Source organism: Galendromus occidentalis, unplaced genomic scaffold (genome assembly GCF_000255335.2).
Source record: "Galendromus occidentalis unplaced genomic scaffold, Mocc_1.1 scf7180000077481, whole genome shotgun sequence".
Taxonomy (NCBI): Eukaryota; Metazoa; Arthropoda; class Arachnida; order Mesostigmata; family Phytoseiidae; genus Galendromus; species Galendromus occidentalis.
Window position 1 is genome coordinate 544509 of NW_003805469.1, and position 21995 is coordinate 566503.

General features: G+C 51.0%; 2 protein-coding genes across 2 annotated transcripts in view; both read right to left on the reverse strand.

Moving 5' to 3' along the window:
- Positions 1-10162: 10162 nt before the first annotated feature.
- Positions 10163-14764, reverse strand: LOC100904049 (CLK4-associating serine/arginine rich protein). Its single transcript, XM_029112048.1, has 8 exons — positions 14639-14764; positions 14077-14357; positions 13665-13918; positions 13258-13397; positions 12937-13104; positions 12486-12715; positions 11486-12091; positions 10163-10238 (listed from the first exon to the last, which is right to left on the reverse strand). Exons 1-8 carry the CDS (start codon positions 14762-14764, stop codon positions 10163-10165), a joined length of 1881 nt encoding a protein of 626 aa, XP_028967881.1.
- A 6402-nt stretch (positions 14765-21166) lies between these two features.
- The window catches only part of LOC100904191 (uncharacterized), a 24859-nt gene continuing 24030 nt past the window's right edge, over positions 21167-21995 (reverse strand). Inside the window, exon 12 of the mRNA XM_029112049.1 lies at positions 21167-21995. Coding sequence (XP_028967882.1) covers positions 21167-21995 — 829 coding nt within the window.

A 21995-nucleotide genomic window follows, 5' to 3' on the forward strand; every position in this document is an offset into this window, starting at 1 on the left:
GATTCAGTCCCCGGCCGCTCGCCACCATCGAGTGCTTTCTGGGTTCCTACGATGACTCAACTCGGTTGATAGGTCTTAGGCTCCCATCGAGATTGGAGTGACAGTATTTGATTATTGGCGATGAGATTTGAGATTCCGAGCTCGCCGCGGGCTGATTCGGGGGCGGTCCATTTGTCCACGTGATTCCGGGGAGCGAGGAATCCCATCCAAATATCTTCGGATCGAGCGCCAATCGTACATCTATCATTCTCTCCAGGGTTCTGCTGAATTCCTGACTGATTTCTCAAAGCATATTGTAGTTTCCTGCGCGTGGCAGCATCCCCAAGGCTCAGATTCCTGGTCCAGCGGTCGCTCATAGCTCTGCGGTGTCGAGCCACGCCGGGATCGTACAAGTCGTAACTTGCATACTTTCCTTTTTCTGAAGGAATATGAAAATCATTCAATTTTCATTCGAGTAAGTTCGTTGGCCACGCTGAGTTTCGGGTACAGTCCCACTCACAGATTTGTTCCGACGGCAGCTATGATGACCTCATCCATTGTCTTGGATTGTCCTCTTCCATCGGCGTGATAGTGACCGTGTAATCTCTAGTTGACGCCCCCAAGGCGGACATAAATCTTGTCTCCCAATTCAAGAATCGATATGAATTTTGGGAAGAAGGAGTCGTCATCGAGCATGGTTCAGGATAATATCATGCCAAAATTTGTCAGAAAGTCGAGCTCTCGAAGAATCGCTAGCTTGAAGATAGAGAGACTCAAATAAAATTCGAGATTACTGACTCAAATGGCCTGCTTATCACTATGCATTCTAACGGGAGAATATTCCGATACCCGCCATTTCCTCCCGCCGTTCAATTTCCGCTGAGATCCCTCTCTAAATCTGACAACGGGAGCCCTCATGACAGGATTGCAAGATGAATGATGAAGTTATTTAGAATACCCATGATTCTGTTTGAGACTAAGCCGGCGACATCATCCTGCTCCTAGTTCTGATGGGGGTCCGAGAGTCTGAGCTCTGTGATTGGGGAGGGCGACGACGAAAGCTTCGTCAGACGACCGAAATCCGAGTCGAATCCCCGAGTCTGTCACTTTTTGTGGATCGTATTTTCATCGAAACATCCCCGCGGAGTGGAAACGCCCGGCATGCTGAAAAAAACAGTGCGCAGTACTGAGACACTCCTTCATAATATCCTGGTCGATTCCCGACGGTCCTTCTCGGTGGCCTATGCCCATGTTTTGAAGCACTATTTCTCATGATGGCCGGCCCATCATCGGCTTGGGTCCGATGAATTTTATGACGGAGCCGATTGTTCACAATTCACAAAACATTCCTTGCTCTGGAAATGGGCCCCGATTACGACGCCATCGAAGCGGAAGAATCAAGCCAGCTTCCCTATGGACAGGCAGACATTGTCGATGCCGGACGATCGTAGTGAATCGTTGCTGCTCCTGCAACTAAACACATTGATTCGAATTGCGAAGGCTTTTCCTCATGGGTCACGCCGTGACGCCAGTCACCGAAGACTCCTCAAGAGAGTCGAAGAGAATCCCCTCTGGAGCGCACCTGCTGCGCGCCTCATCTTAATGCTGAGCTGTGCCACGCGCATTCCCTAAATAAGAAGACTAATTCTGTTTCGACGAATTCAAAATCGGGGGTTTACTGACGCGTAGTGGATCCCAATCCAACCGAGAATCTGCGAAACGCATGAAGCGAGCCCTGTAGCTCTTCATAGAGATCGATGACCATTTTAGCGAGCATCGAAATAATCCGACTTTGGCGCCTGTTGAGAGATCTCTGAAAACTCGGGGTCGTGATCTACCCGTGGCTTCGAGCACCGTGCATGCGATCCGCACAGAGTTCGAGCAGCGAGAGGAGTGCGAGAGTGGACTCGGGTTGGCTTCTACCGTTGTTTGGGCAAACTCGGCTTCAACTTCTGTCGCGAGTTGACAAAGAACGCGTATAATGTGCGTTTTTGTGCGTGCCTCCCCTCGTCAGTGTCGTGCTTGTCTCCACCCCGGAATCGGTTCGGGTGCTCGGGGCATACCCACGAGAATCATCTTTTCGCGGAATTCCCTTTGTTTGCCGTCAGCTGATCCTGTGTCAGTTCCAGATGATCTCTCAGAGATCTGACAATTCAATCTGAGCGGATCGGCTGACCCCGGTTCTGCCCTGAGGGAGAAACTGAATTTGCAGTTCTTTTCACTTGCTTTCATAATCAATAGAGAAATTGGTGCCTGATGAGAGCAGGATAAAGGAAGAAACCTAGCGTGGCTTCTCACGACCGTTCTCCTCTTTTCCGGAAGCGCTCCACGGGTGGTCAGCCTGCTCTCATAGGAGAATTCCGTAATGATTGCTACCTCAGCCCTCGTGCCTGAGCAGCACCGGAAGATCATTCGAAGGCTCCCGCGAGCCCAAAGCGGGAGCATGTGTGGAAGTGCGGTCGACTACCGCGCAGTTTGCCGTAACCGGCTCCAGAACGGCCTCTAGGTTTTCGGTATCGTTGGTTCGACTTGTTTCGAGTACGATCCGGTATCTGCAACCGGTAACCTCATTTCTCTTTCCAGATGAGGCTATCAGCTGAGATCAAGCTGCTCCGAAGGATGTAGGCACGAGTTAATTTTCGGCCTCAGACGTCACGAGGACGTAGAGCGGCTCCGAGGCTGAATGGCATGCATGCATTTCTCAGTCAGCAGATGTCAAACCATGTCGGCGAATAAAAAAAGTCCATGTTACTCTTTGAGTCGCGCTCCGGTCAGATTGAGGGTTCCGGATGTATGATACACAAATTGAAGGGCTCCTCAAACCGGTCATGCCTCGGAGTTCGTCTTCCGGAGCGAGAACTCTCTTCGAGGGCTGATGTATAATTTTCAATTCCAGACTTCGAGTACTACAGTTCTCACGACTTCATGGCTCTTCACATGAGTCAGCCACCGAAAGTGAAACGCTATCCGTGCACATACTGTGGATACTCATCGGTATTCCGATCGAACCTCGAGAAGCACATCCGGAAGCACACAGGAGATAAGCCGTTCCAATGCTTCATCCTGGGTTGCCACTTCCGAACAGCCAACAAAAGTAATCTCAATCAACACCAGAAGGCGGTTCACGGTCTCATTCGGAGATAGACTCAGACAGTCCACTTGTGAATTTCATCAGCCAAAGCCTAGACCGGATGCAAACATCGCAGCCGTGATCGCCTTCCGGAGGTTCGGAAGTCATAGGTTCTAACTTCCCATCGAGGATTTGGAATTGTGATTGAGCCTTTTTCAGCTACTATATACGAAGAGCATTCGAACGCCTAACGTTCCTACGGGAGCGTTTCTCTCACCAACAATACCTAGTCGTTTGTGCAATTTTTTTAGTTCTGTAGTAATATATATATACCCTCGAGATCGGAGCTCTCGTCGAGGAGGAGTTCCCTGTGTGAGAAGCATCTGGAGAGATTGAATTCTCGACTGTCCGCAATGAGATGGATGCAACTGAATTTCCAAGTGGGTCTGCAGGACCTGTGCCCGGGAGGAATTTCAACATGCGAATATGTCGCTCTGATGACAGTAGAGCCATGCGCGAGGAAGTGGAATCATATTCATATAGAATCACAGGATGCGAATAATTTTGGACGAATGATAAAGACATATATATATATATATACATAGGGGGCGAGAAGTATGTCACAAGTCACAAGACTAGTCATAATGGTGCCTGAAGCCAAAGCCGCTGACGAGAGGTACCATAATTCCGTGCGAGTGGAAGTTTGAATAAAGCAAAGAAAATAATGTGGGGAGCATCCGTGAGTAGAATGATTTCTGTTTCCCATGATTAGGCCATTACGATCGAATAAAAGAAGAATGGACCCGCCGTGAATATTGAGTCGGCCTTCCGATCGCAGATACCTTCTTGGTCTCACTCCCAGATCGAAAGAGGATCCCCAGTTTATCTATTGCCCCAGGTTTTTCTCGAAGGGTTCGGGGTGATATACAGCAACGCTTTCCCGTCTATGATCAAGGGAACTCCGAATCAAGTCACTCGATTTTGGGTCCCCGGCAACGAATTATTTTATTGACACATAAAATTTAATCACATGCATCCCTTCCTACATAATCCTGTCTGATGCACTCCTCACACGCGAATAAGCCGAGCCAAACTTCCTCCGGCGACCGGCGGGGGAGGATCCAACTTTCCGTGTCGCGAAAAGCTGATGGCTCTTCTGTAAGTCCCTGAACGTGCCGGATCGGAGAATATAAAAAAAGCCTTGGCCGAGAGCGTTCACGACCCATCAATTGCTGATATCGAAGTGCACGGATGAAGTTGCCTAACATAAAAATCTCGTCCCGGTCCAGCCGAGGAGTTCAGCACTAGGAGTCCCAGTGTGGAAGATTCCCTCCGATTCTGTACGAGCTCTGAAGATGGATCGGAGTCGACCAAGACAAACTCCCGAACTCGTGCTCTGCTTCCAGGAACGAGTGCGCGGTGTTCCCGGAATGATGATGATCGTGCAATGAAGGCAGATGATTCGGGATCTCATTCAAAACAGAGAATGCTTCGTGCACATGATGTTGGCGCTCTACCTTCAGGGGAGGCTCCCCGTGGTAGTGGATGTGGACATGTTTCGAATGTTGCACGACCGGAACTTTCACAATTTTCTTGCCTTGGGGAACTTTTATCGGTATCGGGATCGGTATAATCCGGGGACCTTTCTTCAACAACAGCTTCGAAAGGAAGTACAGTTTGAACAATCGATGCTGACTCGACAGATCAACAACCAGGAACAGGAACACCAACAAGGAGAACAGATTCATGTTCGGGACCAGGACACATCCAGGACGACACGGTACGACAGGACCCGGACGAGAACACGACTAGAGCACCAGATCCGACGACCTTCGGAAACGCAATGCGTAATCCCATTAGACACCGTGCCATTTTGAGTGGTAGGTTTTCACCGATTTGCCCTGACTTTCGCATCCACCTCCTCGCCTCCGACTCCCCCTCCCGCTCATGGCTCTTGCTGCGGATCTTGACTATCGCGAACATCTTCGCTTCTGAACTTCTCCGCGCGTCGTCTTCTGCGTACGTTCGGCCTTAGTTCCAAGCCCTCGCTCCGAGGATAAATCTACATCGCCTCCTGCGCCCAATCTCCCTTTGCCAATAGAATCATCCTCCTCAGAGAACTTGACGGTGGGCTCACAGTATTTGCGGTGATTCAATTGAGTGGAGCTGCCGTACGTAGCAGCCCTTCGCCGATAAGCAGCAGCTGACGAATCTATCCGCCCCTCCGACCGACTGAGGCTCAGCACATCGACCCATCCGCCCGTCCGATGACCACCGATTTCACCTTGAGCGCTCGCCTGATCAAGCCACTCACACGATGCGGGCATCGCGAGCAGGGGCGGAATCCTTCTTTCGATGTATTGGAGCTTGCAAGAATTCTTGCATGAATTCGTATGCATGAAAATGCCGGAGTATTTCCATTGGATGCTCTGAGGAGATAGCAAGCTCTTCCCGGAGCACAAACGGGTGGATGAAGAATCGGGTGTTGGGTACATCGTCTCCGTGGACCACGCGAGAACGGTGAATGTGGAACATGGTTGGGCATTCTCATTCCCAGAATGGTGGGTCTCCTAGTTCTCTAGAATTTTTCTTCTGACTGTTCCTACATGCCGCGGAAAGTGCCTACATACGTCAAGATTTATGGAAGGCATCCTGTGTCGAGGGGAATTCGTCTCGAATCACGAATTACACTATGTGGCATGATATCTCTCAGGCATGATATCTTGCCTTTTTTCACCGTTCGCACGGTCTTGGGATGATCATCAAATCAGACTCCCGTGGCGGATTACTCCGATTCCCCGGAGTAGCGTTCTGAAATCTGCTCCTCCAAGCCTCGGAAATCATACGGGATATGGGGATGCAGGGTGAGATCGTGGTCCTCATAAATCTTCCTGAATTCTCCCTTGAGGGACTCATCTGCGCATAATCCCAAGTCATCGAACTTCCCGTCCGCCGAGCGATTGGCTCCGCTCAAAGCAAATTTCCTCCGTGTGGACGGAGAAGCCGAAAAGTGGGCGAGAGAGCGCACAATCTCTAGCCGAGATTCCGAGCGAGACCGAGACCGATGGGAGGCGATCATTCCATCCGTACCATCGGACTAAACTTGGTACTCGGTACGATTGTTCGGAAGTATTTTGGGAGAATTCAAAGGCATTCGCTATCCGTATGTGGGCATAATTAGTTCAAGCTCCTGCTTTCCACCATCTCATTTCCTTAGCCCTTCTTATCAATGAGCTTCAGACTCCGAGGGGTGAACCCGCTAGCCTGGAGACGACGCAGGGAGTTCCCACCTTCTTCTCCCTGTGAGGAGGTGCTGCGGTTTAGAGCCCCGTAGCGCTCATTTTTGATGCGGGGTCTCCACGCATGCCTTCACGTCGAGCTCATGTGAAATAGCTTAGATGTACGGAAGAGCTTCTTTTCACGGTACGCGAGGGTTCGGCCGTGGGTCCGGCGGCCACCGTTTTAGGGTGTACCGTACGCGTCTATCTGTTTATTTTCCCTGCGATGGAAGATGTCGATTTCGTTTTGACGAGCGGAAGCGGAATGTGTCCGCGCGTGAAATATCGCGGAGCCAATGCCAACAACTCTGGCATGAAGCATTGAAATGTGCACAATTTGTGTATCTATCACTTTGGAAGACAGGAATCTGGTCCGACAAAATTCATTTCCGAGCGCCATGAACGACATTTGATTCGATATATGATTGAGCGTAGTGACGAAAAAAAACTATGTGGGAGAAATCACGGGACGCTCCTCTTTCGGGATCAGTGATGTCTCGGAAGATCGAGTTTTTGACGCATAGCAACGCTTCGGAATTTTGCTGTCATTTCTATGGCCTGAGGTTTTTGGCGATCGATGACGTGACGGCACGGGTCACTTCGAAGCTTCAGTGTTATTCACTGCGCTTGCGTAATTGATCTGAGCGAACGGATGTATTCCCCTCCACATTGGAGAAATCATTTGTGATCGTATGGACTGAGCTCCTACCGCGGAGACGGCTTGTGTATCCCGATAGCATGGAAATTTGCTTTAAAAGCTCTTGAGGAAGTATTTCTAGCGGTAGAAGTCCCGTGGCGAAGGTGAAGAGTCATTCCTGCTGTTGGCCGCATCGCTGAACCGACGTCTGTGACTTGTGAATGAAGCAAGTAGTGCATCACTTGCACCCGAGTGGTGGGTGGGAGCCTATCGATGATAATCCTGAGGGCCTCTCGAAAAAGAGAACGAGTTCCCCGGCCCTTCCCTCATCTCCGCAAAAGTCTTGCGTGCGCACCCTGCGGTGGGTACGACCGCATCTATCGAGACGCTCATCCCTCGTATCCACTTCTCGTGTCTCATGATGATTGAGTCAACTATCAATACGGACTTGCTTAGATACATTATTGTAATCGTTCGGGATGGTCGTTGATACGAAAATTGCGAGCGCTGCTCCGAAGTAATTATGGTGCGGCCGCTGCCGACAAATCCCCCTCGGTTGCATGGGCAACCGATAGGGAACCCAGGGATTTCGGGGTGGGAAAAAAATCCTCACAAGGAGAATGAAGTGTGGCGTCTCATCATCGGATCGCATGCTCGTCTCTCACAATTAAGCGGAAAGCGAACAGCTCCGACAAACACCGACTCACGTTACAGCATTTCTCACTAACCCAGACCGTGAAAAAATCCGGGAGTTCCACTCGACGATATTATTTTCCTTCCAGCCGGGAGACGGAGCGAAGGCTCATCCAACAACTTAGATGTACGTTCCCGGGTGTGGAGCCGAACGTCGCTCTGTGGTTCAAGACCCAATGATTTACTTAGCATTGAATCGCTGACTTGTGACGCCCAAGATTTTTTAATTTCGGGCTTGGGAGTTTCCTCATGAGCTGCTCCCCTGACGGGAAACGACTTGTGAGAATACTTCGGCGCGATTCGGCTAGCAGTGATCTAGTGTGATTATTAGACGCTGCGGGATGCTGGACTTGGATGGATTGAAGTGGATGATTCACAAGAGCTGCTTTCGGAAAATTCGAGGGATGCTCTGAGCATTCCGTGAGCTAGAAAGCTCGAAGCCTAATGCAGATCTATGAATCCACGATTGTTTGAGCGTACTCATGAATGCATAGTGAAGTATACGCGGACAACTATTGGAAGTGGGCACGACGCATCATCTATCAGTCTATTCATGAGTTGATATTCGATTCCGATTGGCTATCTCATTTGTGAATTTCCGCTCGATCAGCACAAATCAATATCGGAGGAGGAACTCAGGAGTTTTCCATCGCAGAAACGAGATATCCAACATGGCTAATAACACAGCCCGACAGCCAAATCGCTACAAGGAAAGTAATAGCTGGGTAGGGGTGAATCGAGGGCGTAGAAACCGAATCTCTTAACAGATTTCTTCTAAGAGGCCCAGTTTTTCTGATTTCAACTTTTTGATTTTTTGCTATTTTTCGTCTATATAATGCTCTAACTCCGCTCCTGAGTGGACTAGATCGATGAAACTTCGGGAGCGGGTAGAGCTAGGTTAGAGCTATACCTGGTCGAGTGCCCGTCGGTGTGTGCCAGCGTCAGCGAGTGCTCGCATTCGTACGTCGCCCTGCTGGCGGGGCCATAGAACTGAGGGAGTCAGCACTGGAGATTGAGCCCGAGTGAGCGTATCAGAGGCGGCCGATTGGACCGGAGCGTCGTAAATGGCAGGATACAGAGCAACCCAAATCTTTCATAGAGCAGAATCTGCGTACCCTGCGTGCATGCTCCGCATATCGAATGATGATCGTTTTCCGCTGGCCGTTAAGGTGACTCTTATCCCGCCCTGCATTCACTCAGGCACCGATCAGGCTGTCGGGAGGTCTTGCATTGAGGGATATATCCTGAGACACAGCCGAACCCCCCCCCCCCAAGAATTATCCGCCGTAAATTGCGATCCGAGACGACGTGGAGCTACAGGGCCGGTGACTCCAAAGATTTATGACAGCAGGAAGACCATCTCGCTCTTCTGGAGCCGCGCGTTAGGGAAAGAAGGATTCCGAACGAGCGTCCGAACACTCGGTGACTTTCGAGGCCCGGCAAACAGACTATACTTTCTTCGATTCCCATCATCAGTATCAGACGTAAAACGTTCAGACCAGTGGACCATCCGGTCCCCTCTCCCCAAAATCTCTGCGGACCAACGCATCATCATTCTCAGATCTCCCCTCCGGGAAAGAGATTGGACCGTTTTGCTGGGAACCAAACCTATGAGTGGATGGGGACGAGGTGAACTTCCATCATTCTAATTTTGGCCAATACTTTTAGGGATTGAACTCGAGATCTTCAATTGAGAATCGGGAGCATGAGACTATGCCATTAGATACTAGCGCTTATGGAAGCTAATGGAGTACACGCAGACTTGGGATGCCTCATGGAAGCCGGACCCTACCGAGGGGAATGTGCGCTGGATGTGAGCTCGTCTTCTTCGCCTCCGCTGATTGCAACAGGGAGACTGAGAAAAGCCGACCCCTCATTCATGGAAGTTCCCGAAGCTGACGACTCTGCTCGAACATAGAGTCCGCATCTCATTGATCGTAATCGATCACCCGCCCGACAGAGGATACCCCGGGTCCTTCCAAACGACGAAAAATACCGTTCCCGTAATCCTGGATTCTATTCATTCCCATGAAGACCCCTCTCCGCCGAAGAGGGTGCCGGTATCAAAGTCCCGGGGAAATTCATCCGATTATACCCAGGATCCAAGCGACCCGAGGATGGTGATGATTTGATGAATGATGTAGTTGTGGAGGATTGCCCACAGTCCACATTAACTGTACGCCTGCTTTTGCTTCTTATATATCACGACTCATGACGACCATGACAGCCCTCGGCAGCACAAGCAGCGAAGAATCACAGTTTCATTTTCGAAAATGGCCGCTTCAACCTTCGTTCGAGGAGTCGCGCGGAGAATTCCGCTGAACCGCAGATCCATTTCTACTTCTTCCCCAGCATTGCTGCGAATCCGCTTCTTCAGTTTCTTGGACCCAATCTTCAATCGAGTCGATGAAGCCCGAATCAAAGAGTGTGGTCCCGATCGAGCCGCTGCAGAATGGATAGTCAGGTGAGAACGAAATGCAATTCGTATATACCCCTCGCAGTCTCTCAATTCCTCGCGGAATATTTTCGATAAGTTCCCAGCGGTAGGTAGCTCACGCTACGGCTTCGGGGAGCCTTCGAGCTCCGATGTCCCCGGCAGATGCGGAGGCTCGGTGCGTTGGGTCGGTGCGGAGAGATACCACAGTGACTACAACAGCCTGCCGACCGGGAGGACGGCTATTGAAGCCATCGACGCGACGGATACCTGTATCATGGACATCGCGTTTCCTTACCTCAAGTGAGCATTTCGAAGTCGGGTTCTGTCCTGACATGCCTTCCTGTCGGCTCGCTGCACCAGAACTCGCATATGCCACCGGCAAACGGATATCTCTTGATATTCCAGGGACTTGAAGCATCTCAAGGAACTCGACCTCACTTCGTGTCCAAATGTCGACGATAACTGCCTTCGTCTCCTCGTTAAGTACAGGCAGGAGGACGGTCTGCAGAAACTCAAGATCGAGGCGTGCCCAAGTGTCACCGATGCCGGCCTTGATCGACTGGTCGGGCTGAAGGCGCTGCAGTCACTAGATCTGTCGAAACTCTACGGAGTCCAAAATCCCGAAAGATGTCTGAGCAAATTGAGAGAGTCACTACCGGACTGCAATATAAACTTCCGGTTCCCGACGGCCAATAATTGAGGAACCGGAAGAATATCGCGTATGAATTACTATGTCCTTATGGTGTGGGTGGAATGGCGAGAATGAGCTGGGCAAAAGCAGCGGATACCGCAGCCATTATGGTCGCCCATCTAGGGGGCAACTCTCAGGATGGTGCTTCTGAGTCTCTCTAGCGACGGGAGGGGGGGAAGCGTCCCAAGGGTTCCCATAGCTCTCGTGGGAGGCTCGTCCAATTGACCTCCCTACGACCTCTCCGCGATCTCCTTGCCGAGGGCTCATATCCATTGAGTCGGCAATATTCCCCACCAAGGCTTCCCGGGACAACACGGATAGCCCCGGATGCCGGAGGCTGCCTTCAAGATTATACCTAGAGAGCAGGGGGGACTTCCTGTAGCGTGGAGGAGACGCTCAACTCAGAAATATTATTTGCCCGTTCGCTTTTATTGTACAGTGATCTGAGCCCGCGATCCTCTCGCGCCGGATCTGAGCCCGATGACCTCAATGCCTCAATGACGGTAATTGCGCCTATCGTCTCGTCTCGAGCGCTCTCTCGGGTCAGGTGAATACTTCTTCCGCCGATCTCGACGATCTCTCCGGCTCGAGCTGCTCCTGAAATACAACGACCAGAGCAGTTATTCAGGAGTTCGAAACCCTCCCCGATGACTCGGAAAAACATCGCGAAAGTTGCAGAAGAGCGAACGAATGTGCTCACCTGTCGCGCCGCTCTCGCGAATTTTTCCTACTCCGTGATCTGGACCTGGAGCGGGATTTTCTGGACTTCCTGCGTTCTCGACTCCGACTCCTGTTCTTCTCAAAGCGCCCGTGACTTCTGGATCGCCGGTTCCGTCTTCTCTCACGGCTCCGACTGCGGCTCCTTTCTCGACTTCGACTTCTCTCTCGGCTCGAGCTCCGCCGTCTCTGAGTTTCACTTTCGCTTCCGGAGTCGTAACGATCTTCAGGGCGATATTTCGCGAGGTGTTCTTTCAGAAGTTCCTCTCGGTGCTGTCTTTCTTCTCGAGCCTTTTCTTCTTTTTCCAACCGAGCTAGCTGATCGGTCTGATGAGTTTTTCGTAGCATCGCTTGCATCTTTCGCCGTAGTCTTTCCTGGGGAGTGAGTTTACCCAGCGGTCTGCTGTTCGTGTCAGCGGACCTTTTAGCGGTACGATGATGATTCATTGAATCCTTCCTGTCAGAGGACTGGCTGACGGACTCGTCCTGCGAAAATCCATCTGAAGAGGCGTCCGATTTCAAGTCATGTCGATAGTAGGATCTCCGCGGCGGAGTCGGTAACTTCGGTCCTGGTTTTGGCGATGTCGACCTGGAATCGGGGAAATCGATTGATTGATTGATTGATTTATTAACCATCCCTGGTGTTACAAGGTTTACATTGTAACCAGGAGACCCCATGCGCGGAGACCCCAATCATGATTTGGATACATTCCCGAAAAACCAACGGATCAGCCGAAAGGATCGTCCCGGACCCGCAGTTTGTTTCATGTCCAAGGAACTGGAATCCCGTGCTCCGACGGTGTCACGGAGCTCCCATGAAAAAAGAGGTCTCGAGCACGAGCTAGGAGCTCGGAGCCTCTGGACGAAATTATCCACGGTCTCTGGGCGGTGAGCGGAGCCCGGGTCGGACCAGTGAAACGATACGCTCCGTCAGCTCGACGGGCAACGCGAGAACGAGACCGGTATGGCACACAAATTTTCACCTTTTCCGACTCCGTGAGCTGCTGCTGCTGGATGAAGATTTTCTCTGGTTCCCTCGCCTTGCTTTCCGTCTTCGTCTTTCCCTCGAGGATACCGAATCGTCACTCGAAGACGTCGACGAGCGTCTCCGGCGAGATTTCCGAGGACTGCGGCTCCTCGATTTATTTCGTCGGACTGGAGACAATTTCACTTCGTCACCAGAGTCGCCTCCGAACGATGTTATGAAGCAAACCTTCGAAACAAACGGATTTAGTTGATCTCGTGAGAGTCTCCATTTTTTTTCTCCCTAACAGAGATCCCACTCAGCGCCATCCTCGCCGACTTCCTGACTTCGGAGAGCATGAGTTGCCCCGTTCTTCCGACTGATGTGACCGGTCAGCGACCTTCCGATGGGAAAAGTTAAAAAAGTCTTGTGGACGCGAAGGAGTCGGACAGGCTCGTAATCAAACTCACCCTGTCTTTGTGATCGGGAGACGGCGATCGCGAACTGGACTTTTCCCGAAGGAGTATTTTGGCTTGCTCTTCGTCATCGTTTTCGACGGGAACGGCTGCGTAGGCGGGAAGTCCCATCGAGATTCCGATGTCTCCAGTTCGGATCGTGTTGAGGTCTCTCGCTCGAGCCTGCAAAGCCAACGAATGACCTCTGCTCTGTTTCTCAAGAATAGTTCTTCGCATAGTTCTACGGGCTTAGCCCCCAGTCCTCGCGACGCATCGCCTGGTGCAGCAATGGAGGTTGCTGACGAAGATTCCAAAGGCCTTCTTTTCGTCTCCCACCTGCTCTCGAGCCCTGCGTCTATCCCTGCGATTCCTGCGACCTGCTGCACGTTCCTCCTCGACGGCACGAGCCTCTCGGAGCGCCTCGAGGTCCGCTTTGTCCTGGACCAGCTGGTCAATGAACTCAGTGCCCGCCAGCCCTATAGGAAATTCGATTAGAACGAGCTCCGATGCGAGCGATCGATATTCTAGCGGATCGAGGTTTCTTGTCCGTCGCATTAGCTTGATACGTCGATTCGGGAAGATATTCTCCCTCGATCGATACTGCAGATGTTCGCGAGAAAGGGAAATCGACACATCTATCGCAGAAGGAGAACGACGAACGGGACAGATTGGAACTCAGCAGAAAGGAAAGGTAGACAGATAGAGAGAGAGTAAGGGAAGAGTAGCAGAAAAAAAATCCCCACCATAAGTGGTCGACAGAGCATTCATTTCCCGAGCCTGTTCTGGAGGAATTTGATCGACGTCGAACGCGATGTCGAGATCGATCTCCTCTTCGGATGCCTCTTCCTCATTGTCCTCGTCTCCGCCCTTCTGTTCATCAGGGATCGACGGCGCGTTCTCGCTGTCTTCATAATGGTATCCGATGGCCGCCTTCTTCTCGGACAATTTCCTCTTCTCGGCTTCGATATCCTGCTTTTTCTGCACCGAACCTCCGAACCTACAGTGGGGGAACACTCGTAAATCGAAGGGCCGAGCTCCACAGAATACGACGATAGGGAGGTTTAGCAGCGTATATGCATTGAAACGACAGGATGAATTCCCTTGAAGATCACGGCCTTGCGCAGCATGTCTCAGGTAAGCTTCCCGATGACCGACCTTTCTTCGAGGTAGATCTGATGCAAAAATTTGTTCTCTTTGACATCGGAATAGTCGTTCTGCACAAGAATCCTGTAGCGTTCATAGTTGATCTTCGACTCCAACTCGTCCACCTCTTGAGGCGTATCCTTGTACTCCGGGATGACATCGAGATGTGCCCGCACGTCGAAACGATCGATGATGGTGTCAGGATTGCCCTGCCAAGGCATCATGGTTGAAGCCGCCTCCGCCTGCTGAGCTATGACCGGGTCGATGTGGATTTTCAAAGCCCTGCCATGGAGCTGGAAGACAGAGGAGAAGATGAGAAAAATTCGCCGGCAGCGTAGCTTACTGTGACTGAGAGGGATACAAGAACATTTGTCGGGTATTCATCGAGTCAACAATATATCTGTTTTTCCGCTCCTAGTCTCCTCTATCACCGATGGAAGAGTTCGGGGAACCGTACCAGCGTTTTCCACAGATAAACTGACGGAGTTACTTCACACTTCTTGCGCCGGTCGGCACTCATCAGTGTAATCATCGAGTTGAGACCAGACTTTCGCATAAGTTCGGGGTTACTCACTTGCATGAACTGGGCAGGATCCGTCTTGATCTTATCGTAATACTCTCGACGTCTCTCGGCTCTTTTCTTGTAGTCGATCATCATGCCGCGCAACTTTTTCTCCTGCTTGCGCGCCTCGCTCCACATATCGCTGCCTCAGGGTTTCGTATCGACGACCAGGGAGTTACCTAGAACACCCAGCGAGCATTCTATGCCCCGCACAGTTGTCACAGAACTTGCTCGTTCACTTCACCGCTACTCTCTTTGTGTTGTGTGGAGCGGACGCTTATTGCGTTTAGAGCGTTTCGAGGGAATCCGACACAGAATACCACTTCGGTATTATGTTTGGGTTTTGCAATCAAGTGAACCGCATACACACGGATCTTTGTTTACATACAGTAGAGGGAGGCGGCGTCGAGTAATCAGCCTCATGGGCAGAGACGGTCGAGTTTCGTCTTGCTATGCAGAAGCATGAGTGTCTTGAGGTTTTCTCGAGTGAAATGAAAAAAGTTCATTATTAAAGCGCGTACACAGACGACGACTGACTACTGTTATTGCGCTCTTGCTATCTTCTCTCCGAGTTAGAGAGAAGAGACGACGACAGCACATCACTCGCCGAGATATCCGAGCCCGCGAAATTTCAAAATATATCTCGAGCATTAATGCTCCCGGAATAATGAAACCTTTTGACTTATTCACCCTTGACGAATAGTTCGGTTAGATGTTAGTGATTGATAAATAAGAGATCACGTATACACATTTAGAGTTATATCACATGATCAATGGTCGCATTTGCATCCACTGCTTGCTTCAGTTCTCCGTTTGCGCCTAATCTCCGCAGCGAGCTGAAATATTCGCACTTCGCAGCGTGGTACCGACTACAGCTTTCCCACAGTCTTCGCACCGGCAGTTTTCGTTCGGCTCGTGGTAGCCTCCGGACAGACATTTTTTGCGGTGGAATCCATGTATCGCGAATCGGATGAGGAGATGTCTATTTCTGCGGTCGAGGCCCTTCCATGTATCATCCGTCATTGCGCGGGTGCTGAAGAAGTCGCCGTCTATGTCGGCAAACTTCCTTTCCCATGCTTGGAGACACTTCTCGTACGATACGGTTTTGGCTAGATTGAGTTGTTTCTGGAGATCCTCAATGGACAGGCTCGTGTCTGCTAGGCGGTAGACCAATCTGTTCCTGGAGAATCGATGAAGTCCCATCACTCGCTTGAGGTACTCGGCCTTCGTACGGTTTCGGTCCTCTAGACTCTAGATTTACCCCACTAAGGTAGTTCCAAATGATCTGGATGCCGTACGATGCTGTGGGCGCGATGGTGAGGTTGAACAGACGAATGGCGGTCTTCATGGAGAGCTTCCGGGGATCCTTGATCGAAGTCATGGCCACTCGCGCTTTCCTGCATCTTTCCCTCACATGCTTAGGGAAGGAACTGCCGTCTGAGGGTAACGTGATTCCGAGGTATGGGAAATGATTGGAGTACCTCAGCTCCTTGCCGTTCATTCGGAAGGAGTCGTCCCTTGCTAGTCGACCACCTCGACGAAATTTCATGGTTTTGGTTTTCAGCGTGTTGATCTTGAGGCCCAGTTTTCTGGTCTCCTCCGTCGGTCTGCCGAGTGCTCTTGTACATGGAAGTGGTCGCGGCCATACACGACTAGGTCGTCCGCGTACAGGAGAGTTTTCACCATCTGTCTCTTTCCTTCCACCGCCGAGGGGAGATCGTTCGAAAGCCCGGAGAACCCTAGCGGGGACCGAGCTCCCGAAATAATTATACATATTCAGAGGATGACTCCGGAGTGTACAGATTTCTTCGGAAGAGACTACCCACTTGTGAAATGCAATTGAATCAACCCGAGCGGCTAGATCTTTTGCTTGTCGTACGACTCTCTCGGGGAGTACCTGGAGTCCCTCGACTCCGATTTTGACATGATGCAATTTTGGGAAGATTATGGCATAGTGGCATTGAAGTCGTATTGAATGGTCGTCGCTCGATCCGAAGTGAGAGTCGGACTCTTTCTAGTCGAAGGTAGCCATCTCGTGCCCTGATATTTGGAAAAATTAAATCTGATTCACGGCGGGCAAGGTTGAAGTAGCGAGCAGCTCCTATCACGTTCGATCATTGCCTGCTTGGGGCGAATGAAGATCTTGGTCCGGTATGGGCGATTTTCCTTCCGCACCATTCTCTTATGAGAGGAAATCAATACCGAGAAGTTCTCCGAGCCGTGCCAAAGTCAGTCGCAAGAGGACGATTCAACACGTGAGCGAAGCACTTTCCAATACCTACGAAAGACGGTCTGATGATGACTCCGGATGTAAATTTTCCGCGGCGAGCCATCGCTGGAGCCGCGGTGAAATTTCGTGGACTTCGCGGTGAATCTCGTATTCCCCTCGGGAATGCAATTTTCCCTTCGAAAACGCGATTTTCGCAGCGAAAGCGCATGGAGAGTGCATCCTGGACTCACATGTGCTCCGCGAGTTTGTGTTTCGTGTCGAGTCCTGGACCAGGCGTCTTTCCGAACCCGTGGCGTAGCTCAAGCAATATCCGAGTGTCACCGAACTCTGTCGAGGATCGGATTCCGGTCGATTTCCAGAGCCTAATTTCCCTATCAGGAATGAGTGTCTTTTGTATTCGAAGGGAATCCGATGGAGTTTATACGAATATCTCGGGCACTGCTGGAAATTGCCGAAAATCGCGGTTCATTCCACAGTTCTGCCGATAATCACAGCCCGACAAAAAAAAAGTCTAACGGACAAGCTGAGGTCTATTATGGGGTAAATCGGGGTCGCTGATTCCGAAGCCGACTTCAGAATTATCAGACGAGCTCTAGTTTCCAAGTTACGATGATCATGGATCATGGGTGTCAATGCGGAAAAAATTATTTCCGCATTGACACCTATATATGTACATAAGTATCTGCACATACCCACCAGCCGTCGAGCGCGGCCGGAGGCCGCGATCACGACCACGAATAAAGAGAACGATCTCCGCTCTACGAAATCAAATCCGTGCCTTTCGAACCAGATTTGGAGGACAGCGTACCTCAGTACCACATAGTACCTCATGAGTTTCGTGGTCAAGAAGGAGGGTTTTTCGACAACCACTGGGTGGAGGGGCATAGGATGAGAAAGAAAACATCGAGTTGCACCCCGGGACATGATTCCGCAACCGCCGAAGCAAATGTGCGCGGAAATTGGTGGGCAGAAAGAGCCGAAAAACGGCTCACAAACGAAGCGCTTGCGCTTTCATCCTATAGGGGGGACCGAGGTGATATAAAAGCGAATGTAGGTGTGTCTGTGGCTCACCTATAGACCCCCTAACCGTTAAGCAGATCGGCGTCATTTTTGGTTTGATGGTCCACCCGGAGTCCCCGAAGGTTCTTAGGGGTTCGCTGCGTGTTAGCGATTCACCGTTCCACCGAAAACCAAAATTATTGTGTCCAAGTTGGTGCTTCGTCGCTGGATGTGAGTTTCAATCTACGGTCGCTGGGAACGGGTGGAACAGGGAGACAGCTAGATCAACAGAAAGGGGGTAAATGGGTGCGTGTTCAGACCGTGGCAAGTCTGGGGACTTCCCTCGCCCAGGGAAATGTGGGGACAGAGAGGGCGGGAGGAAGGGGAAGACGGAGAAGTCTTGAAACGGATCAGCACGAGCGGGGAAAACTAACCCGATTCGAACCCATCGGAGAGGGAATCAGCCGAGAAATTAGCACGGGAAGATGAGGGGGAGGGGACTGGACATCACGATCATCAGTTTAAAGAGCAGAAACAGAAATGTAGAGGGCAGTTTCCGGCGAGGTTCAACAAGGAAGCACATATATCCGAATTCAGTGATTCCCGTTCCTCATTCACTGCTGCTGAAAATAGAGGACAGGCAGACGCGTTCTGCTGAACGGATGGAGGAAGACTTTGGAGCCCCGGGAGAGGGGGGGAAATGGAAGGGACTTGGGAAACGGGGTATATAGGGACCACGGAGAAGGGAAACGAGGGAACGGAGGGAGAAGGAGTAAACGGGGGGAAAGGTAGGGAGATGAGTGAAAGATACGGGGGAACAACGGGAAGCGTTGTAATCGAGAGGAGCGGATCGAGCATCGGAAAGGAGGATATAGGGGCAAACGGGGAAAAGAGAGAAACAGGGGTTTAGAGAGAAAGGGGATTAAGGGGTTGCAGAGAGAAAAGGGGGTACAGAGGGAAACGGGAAAGAATTGAGAAATTAGACGAAAATGAGGATATAAGATGAAACGGGGCGGAAGGAGAAGGGAGATGGAGGAAATTGAAGAGAGCGAAAATCGGAAATACGCGCATAGGGAAAAACAACAAACGGGGAGGAACACGGGATGCTCGCGGCAATGGGCGACGGGCACGGCTAGGTATAGGTACAATCAATCATTGTGCTGATCAATGATCCTTTTGATGATGAATGTCTTATGAGTCTCTCCAGAAGGGCCTGTGGGCCAGGATGAATCCGAAATTCGTCATAATCGGGTGAATAGGAAATCCCAGATCAATTATTTTCTTCAACCGAAGAAACTCTCCGACTAATTTATAAACCTGATGGTATTCTCACCGTGAATATAAACGAGCATCATTCAGTCGAGAAGATCATCAGGGTACTGGAGCGTCTGAGTGATCCTCTGCCAGGGAAGAAGCATGCCGCTGAAGGAACTGCTCTTGGAGAGCTCAGAGGGAACCTCCCACTGCGATCCGCACAAGAAGGCCATCTACTTAGCTTCTTGAAGAACGAGGATTCCTCAGAGAGCGCCGACGCCCTTGACCATAGAAAACGACGAAAGAGTGGATGTCGACTTCGCGATCTAGGCAATGGGAACTGAAATCCCGCTTCATTGGACCTTCGAGACGGAAAAAGTGAATCCACGATTTCAAGCTCCCCAAAATGAAATGGCTGGCCCAATTCGGCTCCTTCGAGTTCTCCCTAATAGCTCATGCGGAAATTCTTACTATTGTATGAATGCCCGTCTACGGGTTGCCGGAAGGCTCTCTCGACTGAAACCGGCTCGGCGTGCATCGCAGGTCGGCGCACCGGGGAGAAACAAATTCGGAATAAGTGGCAGAGTCCACAAAAGCTCGCCGAGCCAGAGTTGAGTTTGATCTTCTTGTGCAGTCGGTTTCATCGTCGCCACAGGCTTCATGGTCGCTATCGCAGCTGGCTTCAGTCCTGACGCCGCACAAGGGGCCAGCGGCGGCCAAAAATACCTTTTATTTAACGGATGACGATTGAAGCTTCCCAGATGGTCTGTGATGACGGGAAGAGTACCTAGGTGGCCTAAAATTTCCTCAGTAATCCGAATTTCGACTCAGAAATTTGATCCGAGCAAAATTCGAGGACCTAGAATGGTATATTGTCTGAAAATGAAGAACGCGAGAGATCTACCGCGATCGAAAGCACCAGAAGGGCGATTTCCGACACCCGAGGGCTAAGGCCGTCGATTGGAAACAATGTTGGGAGCTCGAATTAGCTCCGTTTGATTCGCGAGCCGGAAACAATCGAACATGAGGGATATATGAGAATAGGCAGATTTCGAATTTATTCGCATTGTTTTCACTCGATCGTGGACTGAGCCGAGAACCGTCTCAGCCCAGAGTGTCAGTTTCTCTCACAGAGGGCTCTTTCGAATTAATTCGAATCGATTTCTACACTATGCTGAATCGAAACCATAAGCGTCACAATTTTTCAGAAGGTATCGCGAATCTTCATCGAGCTCATATTCACTCGTATCACTCGATGTTCAACGATGGAGATGATCACGAAGAATGAAAAAGTGTTCGACTGTTTCTGCCGAGCATTCGCTGAGGATGCACGTGATCCCAGCGTGGAAATCGATTCGAAATGAGAATTCTGTGAGAGAAGTTGACACTCTGGGCTGAGTGGGTTCTTGGCTCACTCCACAATCGAGTGAAAACAGAGCGAATCAGTTCGACAACAGTCTATACTCATATATCCCTGATGTTCGATTGTTTTCGGCTCGCGAATCCAACGGAGCTAATTCGAGCTCCCAATATTGTTTCCAATCGACGGCCCTAGCCCTCGGGTGTCGGAAATCGCCCTTCTGGTGCTTTCGATCGCGGTAGATCTCTCGCGTTTTTCATTTTCAGACAATATACCATTCTAGGTCCTTGACTTTTGCTCGGATCGAATTTCTGAGTCGAAATTCGGATTCCTGAGGAAATTTTAGGCCACCTAGGTACTCTTCCCGTCATCACAGACCATCTGGGAAGCTTCAATCGTCATCCGTTAAATAAAAGGTATTTTTGGCCGCCGCTGGCCCACTGTGCGGTGTCGAGATTTCGCGGTGGGCTTCGATGTCTTTTTTTTTTTCGGGCTGATCCACACAGCCAAGGTTTAACGTCCCGGGTACTGTTATTCACATTGCTTCCGAGGACGGATCCATAGAGCAAATGTACCCAGGAGGATCAAGGCCGAGTACCTGCATATTTTTCCGGCAGCAGGGATCGAACCCACACCGCCTCCCGCGCGAGCGGCGTCGTTGCGGCTATGCACGTTTGCACGAAAAGTGACAAACGCGCTAACCACTCGACCACCCGTCGGTGGGCTTCGATGTCTGCGCGACGGTTTTCACCTTCTGCAGCTGTTGAGCGGTCTGCTTCGCCATCTGCTGTTGTGCCAAGGCCGCGGCCTGGGCCGCAGCTGCCTGTTTCTGTCGTAGAGCAGCCGCCTGCTGCTGGCTTGCTGCCTTCGTTTTGCGTCTCCATTCGATCCACGCGGTGACTTCCGGTTGTCTCGTGTCACCTTTACTGTCGAGTTGGTTGTAATAGGCTTCACGAAGCACGCGATATTTTTGGAAATTAGCGTAAGCGATGTGAGTCACGGGATCGAAGTATCTGGCGTATTGACGTGAGATCGGACGGAAGTTCATCGTCGCCACAGGCTTCATGGTCGCTATCGCAGCTGGCTTCAGTCCTGACGCCGTTCTAATAGATGTCGCGGTGGGCTTCGATGTCTGCGCGACGGTTTTCACCTTCTGCAGCTGTTGAGCGGTCTGCTTCGCCACCTGCTGTTGTGCCAAGGCCGCGGCCTGGGCCGCAGCTGCCTGTTTCTGTCGTAGAGCAGCCGCCTGCTGCTGGCTTGCTGCCTTCGTTTTGCGTCTCCATTCGATCCACGCGGTGACTTCCGGTTGTCTCGTGTCACCTTTACTGTCGAGTTGGTTGTAATAGGCTTCACGAAGCACGCGATATCCTTGGAAATTAGCGTAAGCGATGTGAGTCACGGGATCGAAGTATCTGGCGGGTTGACGTGAGATCGGACAGAAGTTCTTCGTCGCCGGGCGAGGTTTGTGTTGAGGGAAGATCTTTTTGAGGATCGATTCATCTGGGAAGGTGATGAAGTTCCGCATG

Coding starts and splice junctions, on each gene's coding strand:
- LOC100904049 (XM_029112048.1), bottom strand. CDS start 14,764: ATGTGGAGCGAGGCGCGCAAGCAGGAGAAAAAGTTGCGCGGCATGATG. Junction 13,919..14,076: donor CAGATCTACCTCGAAGAAAG/GTCGGTCATCGG, acceptor CCCCCACTGTAG/GTTCGGAGGTTCGGTGCAGA. Junction 12,716..12,936: donor CTCCCGATCACAAAGACAGG/GTGAGTTTGATT, acceptor TTTGTTTCGAAG/GTTTGCTTCATAACATCGTT.